At 44.1% G+C, this 9,799-nt stretch overlaps 1 protein-coding gene across 1 annotated transcript; it reads left to right on the top strand.

The window, feature by feature from the left end:
* The first annotated feature begins 489 nt into the window (after window positions 1-489).
* IBA57 (iron-sulfur cluster assembly factor IBA57) lies at window positions 490-8,348 on the top strand. The gene is made up of 3 exons (XM_060782676.2): window positions 490-951; window positions 3,378-3,724; window positions 6,136-8,348. The coding sequence occupies exons 1-3, from the start codon at window positions 632-634 to the stop codon at window positions 6,528-6,530; spliced, it is 1,062 nt and encodes a 353-aa protein (XP_060638659.2). The 5' UTR covers window positions 490-631; the 3' UTR covers window positions 6,531-8,348.
* Window positions 8,349-9,799: the final 1,451 nt, after the last annotated feature.

The following is a 9,799-nucleotide window of genomic DNA, read 5'->3' as shown; positions in this document are numbered from 1 at the left end:
TGGAACTCTCTACCTCAGGGTCCAGTGGAAACTCCTTCTTGGAAACCCTTAAACCAGGCTTGGGCCAACTTGGGTCATCTCTCCAGAGGAGATTCTAGCTGAACTTCCTGACTAAGAAAAGCTGTTCACCAGTGGAACTCTCTTCCTCAGGGTCCAGTGGAAACTCCTTCTTGGAAACCTTTAAACCAGGCTTGGGCCAACTTGGGTCCTCCCTCCAGAGGAGATTCTAAGTGAACTTCCTGACTAAGAAAAGCTGTTCACCAGTGGAACTCTCTGCCTCAGTGCCCGGTGGAAGCTCCTTCTTGGGAACCTTTATACCAAGTTGGCTTGGGCCAACTTGAGTCCTCCCTCCAGGTGTTTTGGACTTCAGCTCCCACAATTCCTTGGCCAATTCCAAGGAACTCTGGGAACTGAAGTCCCCAAAGTCCCTGAAGGCCAGAGCTTGGGAAACTTTGAGAGGGCGTGGCCACGGGAAAACAGGCAGGCACCTCGACTAATAAGAAGCCAAGAACGGGGATAGTCCCGCCTCCCTTAGCGAAGATGTTGATGCGCCTGCGCAGTCGGCGCAACTCGTCTCCTCAGCCAAGATGTGTGCGGGGTGAAAGACAACTCGCTTTCTTCGAGCGCCGCCATGTTGGTGAGGGCGAGTGCGGCGCTGCGGAGGGCTCTCTCCCTCCGCTTGGGCCTCCGGAGCGGAGAGAGGAAGCTAAGCGGGGAAAAAGGAGGCAGCCAAGCGGCCACCGTGGTGACCACCTGCTTCCCGCTGGAGAGCCGGGCACTGCTACGGCTCCGAGGCCCGGAGGCGGCGACCTTCCTCCAAGGGCTGCTGACGAATGACGTGACGCTCTTGACGCAGGAGGGGGGCGGGGCTTCTCTAACCACGCCACGAGCGCTCTACGCGCATGCGCTCAACGTCCAGGGGCGCTGCCTCTATGACGTCATCCTGTACAGGTGAGAAGGAGAGAGATGCTAAACAGAGTTGGCATGTCCACTTGGCTTGGGGTTTTTTGCACTTAGGGATCTAATGCAAGGGGAGCCAAGCTTAGAAATTAGCTTGCCCCCGAAGTGGATACATCCTGATCAATTTCTAATTTTGGAAGTTATTTTATCTCTCTCGAGATATATATATATACACATACATATCCATATACATATATATACATACTAGCCATCCCTTGCCACGCTTTGCTGTGGCCCAGTCTGTGTGTATATGTGTGTTTATATATGTGTGTGTGTGTGTGTGTGTGTGGTTTTGTGCACGCGTAATGTAATTTTTGGGGTTTTTTTGGCTTTTTAAGTCTCTTTAAGTCTCTTTACAGCATTTTTATCCTGCTCTTTTATTTATTTATTATTTATTTACTTTATTTATATACCGCTTTTCTCAGCCCTCAGGCGACTCAAAGCGGTGAACAACATCAATACAAAACATCACGAGACAAGTATAGGGCAATTAAAAACAATTGTAACATAAATAATTAAACATCAGTATAACAATCATTAGCGCCTCAACAGTAAAATCAGAATCCAGTCTCACCATCCATTATTCCATATTCCTATGTTCAATTACACTGTTTAATCAAATGCTTGTACGAACAGCCAGGTCTTCACTTTCCTCCGAAACGCCAGCAGGGAGGGGGCCTATCTGATATCTGCAGGCAGGGCGTTCCACAGCCGAGGGGCCACCACTGAGAAGGCCCTGTCTCTCGTCCCCGCCAAGCGCACCTGTGATGCAGGCGGGACAGAGAGCAGGGCCTCCCCAGATGATCTTAGTGTCCTGGCCGGTTCATAGGAGGAGATGCATTCAGAGAGGTAAGTAGGGCCAGAACCGTTTAGGGCTTTATAGGCTAACGCCAGCACTTTGAATTGTGCCCGGTAGCAAACTGGCAGCCAGTGGAGCTGGCGCAACAGAGGAGTAGTATGCTTCCTGAGTGCTGCTCCTGTTAGCAACCTGGCTGCCAAGCGTTGGACCATTTGAAGCTTCCGAGCAGTCTTCAAAGGCAACCCCACGTAGAGAGCGTTGCAGTAGTACCGTGGCCAAGTCAGACTTCCCAAGGTATGGGCACAGCTGGCGCACAAGTTTTAACTGTGCGAATGCTCCCCTGGTCACCACTGAAACCTGGGGTTCCAGGCTCAGCGACGAGTCCAAGATCACACCCAAGCTGCGAACCTGTGTCTTCAGGGGGAGTGCGACCCCATCCAACACAGGCTGTAACCCTATGCCCTGTTCGGCCCGAAGGCAACTCAGGGCAGCGTACAGATTGGCAAAATTTAGATGCTATAAACATACATACATATCAACAAAAACATGTAATCTCACATAATAAAAATCCATATAAAAGCAATTGAAGTCATAATAATTAATGTCTTCTCTATCTCTATATATATGCACCATTAAAATTATTTTTTTAAATCCCATTTTGTACTATTACTAATCATTGTTTTATTCCTCTCCCCGTGGATTGAGGCAGGAAGCAACACCAGATTGCTTCTCTTTGGTGGAGAGAAAAAGCAAGGTATAAATAAACAACAACAATTTTATTTCTCGCCTCATGGCTCGGAGCAGGTTACAAAATCATTAAAATACACAAACATAGCAAAAACGCTACAACATTAAGACATCTACACTTAATGTAGTTTGACACCACTTTAACTGCCTTGGCTCAATAATAATAATAATAATAATAATAATAATAATAATAATAAATCCTTTATTTGTACCCCACTACCATCTCCCGAAGGACTCGGTGCGGCTTACAAGAGGCCGAGCCCAAATGCAATAGTATAAACAGTAACAACAGCAACAGCAAAATAACTCAAAAAACAAAGCAATAACATTCACAACACACAATGACGCAGTTAAAATCAATGGCAGGGCCAAATTAAAGTTAAAAAGTGCTGGGCGTGACCAGGTAGAGTGTAATCCTGGGAGGTGTAATGCTGTGTAATCCTGGGAGGCGTAGTTTGGTAAGGCTCCAGCACGTTTTGGTGGGAGAGGCTAAATACCTTGCAAAACTACAAGTCCCAAGATTCCATAGCATTGAATCAAGACAGTTAATATGGTGCCAAACTTCATTGATTGTATAGTATATGTGTACACTACTACCAAGCCAGAAAAAACAAGGAAGGCAATTCTTGTTTTTGAAAATGTAATTCACTGTGTCTTCTGGGAAGCAGAACTGTAGCAGAAGGCAAAAGAGAGATGAACTGGGAAAGCCCTCAGTCCCCATATTGGGAGAAAAGTGAAATAAAAAATATAGTAAACAATAATTTAAAAAAGGCCACAATCTGGCACAACACAGGAAGGGGCCGAAGTTGGGATTGAAAGGCTTAGTTCCAAGAGAGGTATTTGTTTTTTCCTGATTTTGGATGTTTTTCAGGCTTCACGTAAACTCGCAAGAAGAGCCTCACCTCCTGCTGGAATGTGATGCTGCTGCCCTGGACCCCCTTCAAAAGCATTTGAAACTGTACAAGATCCGAAGGAAAGTTGACATCACTCCTTGCCTGGACCTCTGTTTGTGGGCTGTTCTTCCAGAGGGACCCTCAGAGGAAGCGTCCCAGAAACTCCAGCAATGCGCTAGTAAAGTCGTGGTTGCCACTCCTGACCCCCGAGTGGATATTATGGGTTGGAGGTTGATCGCCAGCCAAGGCACTGACCCACTCGAGATCGTTCCTGGAAGCCAGATAGGAAACATGAAGGATTATCATAGGCACAGGTACAAACAAGGTAAAGTCATGTTCACCTGTGGATGATTGGACTGAATGGCCCACGAGGTCTCTTCCAACTCTATGATTCTATTATGATTATTGTAACCCTATTTCTTTGATTCTAAGACGCATATTTTCCCCATAAATATCTCTAAAAATGGGATGCATCTTACAATTGAGGGGAATATGCCATATATCCATATATATAAGCCGAGTTTTCAGCGTAGAAATGGTACCTCACTCCAAAACTCCAGATAATCTCTCCTGGCGGCTTCATGTAAATGTTAAACAACATAGGGGACAATATTGATCCCTGTGGGACTTCACAAGTCAATGGTTTGAGGTCAAGTAGGTGTCCCCCATAAATACCTTCTGAGAATGGTCCTCAAAGAAGGACCGGAGCCACTGCAAAACAATACCTTTAAATCCCATATCCACAATATGCAGTCTTCCTGGTGTTAGTAGGCAAGAACTCTCATTGGCCCTGGTCAGCATTGCAAGTAGGGAGGAGTTAGAGCAGCCCATCCAGGTGTTTTGAACTTCATTTCCCACTAGTTTGCCCATGTCTGAGATATAGGGTGCAGTCCAGCAACATCCAGGAGGACACCCAAGCTGGAAACCTGTGCCTTCAGGGGGAGTGTAACCCCATCCAGCACAGGCTGTAACCCTATATTTTTGTTTGGCCTTTCGACTGACCAGAAGGACCTCTGTCTTGTCTGGATTCAATTTCAATTTGTTCGCTCTCATCCAGACCGTTACAGCTGCCAAGCACCAGTTCAGGACCTGAACAGCCTCATTAGTAGCAGGGTTTTTTTTTTTGGTCGTGTCAAGAGCGACTTGAGAAACTACAAGTCGTTTCTGGTGTGAGAGAATTGGCCGTCTGCAAGGATGTTGCCCATGGGACCCCGGATGTTTTTATGTTTTTACCATCCTTGTGGGAGGCTTCTCCCATGTCCCCGCATGAGGAGCTGGAGCTGATAGAGAGAGCTCATCCGCGCTCTCCCCGGATTCGAACCTGTGACCAGTCGGTTTTCAGTCCTGCCGACACAGGGGTTTAACCCACTGCGCTACCGGGGGCTCCATTAGTAGCAGGTGGGAAAGAGTAATAGAATTGAACATTATCTGTGTACAGGTGACATCAAACTCCAAACTCCTGATGATCTCCCCAAACGGGGGGCATTTTTGTATGTTTTAAATTGACTACTAACACTTTTATGTCAAACTGCTTTGAGTGCCCTTTAGAGAGATAAAGTGGGGTATCAATAAATATAATAATCTATATAAATAACAATGTAATTTTCGTTTATGGGATTAACGTAACTCAAACACTACTGGACAAATTGACACAAAATTTGGACACAGTACACCTATCAGGCCAATGAGTGACCATCACTCATAAAAACACTGAAAACAGCAGAAGAGACTCCAAAAGCTAAAAAAAATAACATTACAACACTTGTGCAAAACCACATATATACATATATACACAAATATATACACACTCATATATATACACACACAAAACACATATACGTAGACTGGGCCACAGCAATGCGTGGCAGGGGACAACTAGTAATCTATATAAATAAAAATGTAGTGTTCGTTTGTGGAATTAATGTAACTCAAAAGCCACTGGACGAATTGAGACAAAATTTGGACACATACACCTATCCGGCCAACGATCACTCATAAAAACGAGTTACCATCACTCATAAAAACACTGAAAAAAACAACAAAAGGACTTAAAAGGCCAAAAAAATGCAAAAAAAAAAAAACCCAACCAAAAAACTCTACAGCACATGCACAAAAACAGCTCACCCTGGCAAAGAAAACGCACAATAGCATATCCACACTTTCTTCCGGACTACAGCTCCCAGCATCCCCTTTAGGAGAGGAGGATGATCCAAATGCACTGCTTCCAAGCTGCAAGCTTTCTTCTTGGATTTCTTTAAGAGCATCCCAATTCCTGCATATTTCCAATTTCCTATTCCTGAACTGCAACTCTCAGCAATCCTCCAGATAGAAAGATTAGATAGAGATAGGTAGGTAGATAGATCGATCAGGAGGACTGCTGGGAGTTGCAGTCCAAGAATAGGTAGAGAAGGAAGAAGGGAGAAAGGGAAAAGGGGGGGGCGAAGGAAGGGGAGAGGGCGAGAAGGAAGGAAGGAAGGAAGGAAGGAAGGAAGGAAGGAAGGAGAAAAAAGGGAAGGAAAGAAGGAAAGAGGGAGGGAAGGAAGGAGAGAAAGGAGAGAAAGAGGGAGGAAGGTTGGGCACAGCAACACATGTCAGGTACAGCTAGTAATAATAATAGTAATAATACTGGCTCTCAGGAATTGTGGGAATTGAAGTCCAAAACACCTGGAAAGCTGAAGCTTGCCCATGCCTGGTATAGATTGTGTTTAATACTTGCTGCTCTTCTCACTCTTGCAGGCATCCCTGAAGGAGTGAGAGACCTGCCTTGTGGAGTTGCCTTGCCTTTGGAGTCCAACGTAGCTTACTTGAACGGCATCAGTTTCACCAAAGGCTGCTACATTGGCCAGGAGCTAACGGCCAGGACCCACCATATGGGTGTCATCCGGAAACGCCTCTTGCCCGTACGGCTCACGTCTCCTCTTCCTCCAGAAGGACTTCCTGAAGGAGCCGAAATAGTATCCGAATCGGGAAAGCCTGCTGGAAAATACCGTGCTGGAGGGGACGAGTTTGGGATAGCGCTGCTGCGGTTGGCTCACGTCCACGAACCCTTGCATCTCAAGTTGCCCGGTGATTCCCGCGTCAGCCTCGTTGCCTCCGTCCCCAAATGGTGGCCCAAATCCGTCAATAAATAGAGAAGACTTTGTTTGGGCATCGTTTACCGCCTTCCTCGTTGTTGGAGATTCCTGATGGGCTTGAAGTTCGGTCGGTCTTATCGCTACCTCTGGGTGCATCTACACCGTGGATTTAATGCAGTTTCTCTATGCAGTGCGGTCTTGGGAGTCGTAGTTTTGTAGTTGTAGTTTTGCAAGGTCTTTAGCCTTTAGTTAACCACAGAACCTTAGAGATTCGTACAGATTTCTGGGAGCTGTAGTTTGGAGAGGGTGAATGGCTTTGTAAAACTACAACACCCACGATTCCACAGCATTGAGCCCTGGCAGTTAAAGTGGTATCAAATTGCAATCTGTCTTCAGTGTAGATGTATCTTTCATTCTGCGATTCGACATCGATGCAGATTATGAAAAAAGATATTGTGGATTGTACCCATTTCCACATTGATTTACTGATTGGACTGATAACAGCACTTGTGAGCAGAGCTTGATTTCCATTAATCTACTCTTTAACAGGGATGTTTTTCTGCACCATAAACATATCCCTCTATTTTGTCAGTAGCTTCCTTGCAGAATGGAGCTTGAAAGATCCCAATCCATGTACTTCCTTTCTTGAAATATTTTGTATAGCAATGAAATAAAAACACAACTCTGCACATCCCAGTAGATATTGTTGGGTCCTTGAATCATAGGCTAGCCACAAAGGATGCAGCTACACAGTAGAATTAATGCAGTTTGACACCACTTTGCAATGGATCAATGCAATGCAATCCTGGGAGCTGTAGTTTGATGAGGCCCCATCACCCTTTCGTGGAGAAGGCTCAAGATCTTGCTGAAAAAAATACAACTCTTATAATTCCATAGCACTGAGCAGTATCAAAGTGGTATCAATGTGCATTAATTCTACAGTGTAGATGGACCCCTAGACTCCTGGGTATTACAGTGCCTTCTATACTTAAAGCATGCTATTTTTGTTAATATTTTGATTTTACTCTCTGGCAAAGGCTGTTGAAGAAAGGAGTCATCACTGCAGGGAAGGAGTAATAAGAACTCTAGAATATACATTGCTATCCATTGGGAGAGAATGCAGAGAGAGTGGGTTGTGGTAGTTTTTTTCGGACTATATGGCCATGGTCTAGAGGCATTCTCTCCTGATGTTTTGCCTGCATCTATGGCAAGCATCCTCAGAGTAGTGAGGATGCTTGCCATAGATGCAGGCGAAACGTCAGGAGAAACTGCCTCTAGACCAGGGGTCCTCAAACTAAGGCCCGGGGGCTGGATGCGGCCCTCCAAGGTCTTTTACCCGGCCCTCTCTCAGGGTCAACCTAAGTCTGAAATGACTTGAAAGCACACAACAACAACAACAACAACAACAACAACAATCCTACTCATCAGCCAAAATCAGGCCCACACTTTCTATTGAAATACTAATAAGTTTATATTTGTCAAAACTGTTCATTTTAATTATTGTATTGTTTTTAAGTGGTTTTGCACCACAAATAAGAGATGTGCAGTATGCATAGGAATTAATTCTTTTTTTTTCAAATGATAATCCGGCCCTCCAACAGTTTGAGGGACTGTGACCTGGCCCTCTGTTTAAAAAGTTTGAGGACCCCTACTCTAGACCATGGCCATATAGCCCGAAAAAACCTACAACAACCCAGTGATTCCAGCCATGAAAGCCTTCGACAATACAATGCAGAGAGAGACTGGCAATCTGTGATCGACACTCTTTTTGCAATGAAATATTATAATTTATTGTGAACCTAAAAGTATTCCTTCATCTTTACTTGAGTGACACAAAATAATTGCATTAAAGAAATTATCTACTCAAACTTTAAACTATTGTAAAGGACTTTTTATTTTCCACATTTGTGAGTTTTCTGTATATTTTAATAGTAACTTGGGGCCTCATCACACCAGAGGGAAAAAATCCACTTAAAACCCGGTTTCTGCCTCCTGCAGAATTCTAGTGTTTGTATTAGTAATAGTAATACAATATTATAATTATATATTTAAAGTACATGTAATATTACTAATAATATTACAATATAATGGTATAGTGCAATATAGTAATATATAATACTGATATTGTACTATGCTAGCAATATAATATATTGTATGGAAATATATCTTGTAAGCCCCCTAAATGTAAGTCCCCTAAATGCCGCAAATAAATAAATAAATAAATAAATACACTATACACACACACACACACACACACACACACTAGCTGTCCCCTGCCACGCGTTGCTGTGGCCCAGTCTGTTGATCTGGAAAATAAAGTAATGAGAAAGTGTCGGTTTCTATTATATGTAATGTCTTTATGCTTGTGGGTAAACTGTATTTCTTGTTGTTTCTTTGTCAGTGCTGATGTGGAGATTGTCTGATTTGCCTACTCTGGAACATACAACATATCATTGTCCTTCTTTAGGGGTCCCTTTCAAATCTATGATACTATATCTGTGTGTGTGTGTGAATCATATCTATCTATCTATCTATCTATCTATCTATCTATCTAATCTATCTAATCTATGGCTGGATGGCTCTTTGTCAGGAGGACTTTGTTTACGTTTTCTTGCCCTGATGAAGGGAGTTGGATTGGATGGCCTTAAGTATTTTCTGTTGGTCATGGGGGTTCAGTGTGGGAAAATTGCCCGAATTCTGTCGTTCGTGGGGTTCAGAATGCTCTTTGATTGTAGGTGAACTGGGAATCCCAGTGACTACAACTCCCAAATGTCAAGGTCGATTCCCCCCAAACTCCATCTGTGTTCATATTTGGGCGTATTGAGTGCTTGTGCCAAGTTTGGTCCAGATCCATCATTGTTTGAGTCCACAGTGCACTCTGGATGTAGGTGAACTACAGCTCCCAAACTCAAGGCCAATGCCCACCAAACCCTTCCAGTATTTCCTGTTGCTTGTGGGACTTCTGTGTGGGAAGTTTGGCCCAACTCTCTCATTGCTGGGGTTCAGAATGCCCTTTGATTGTAGGTGAACTATAAATCCCAGCAACTACAACTCCCAAATGTCAAGATTCTATTTCCCCCAAACTCCACCAGTGTTCACATTTGGGCATATTGAGTATTCGTGTAGAGTTTGGTCCAGATCCATCATTGTTTGAGTCCACAGTGCTCTCTGGATGTAGGTGAACTACAACTCCAAAACCAAAGGACACTGCCCACCAAACCCTTCCAGTGTTTTCTGTTGCTCATGGGAGAACTGTGTGCCAAGTTTGGTTCAATTCCTTCGTTGATGGAGTTCAGAATGCTCATTGATTGTAGGTGAACTATAAA

This window comes from Anolis sagrei, chromosome 6 (assembly GCF_037176765.1).
Source record: "Anolis sagrei isolate rAnoSag1 chromosome 6, rAnoSag1.mat, whole genome shotgun sequence".
Lineage (NCBI taxonomy): Eukaryota > Metazoa > Chordata > Lepidosauria > Squamata > Dactyloidae > Anolis > Anolis sagrei.
This window is presented reverse-complemented; position numbering and strand designations above follow the sequence as displayed.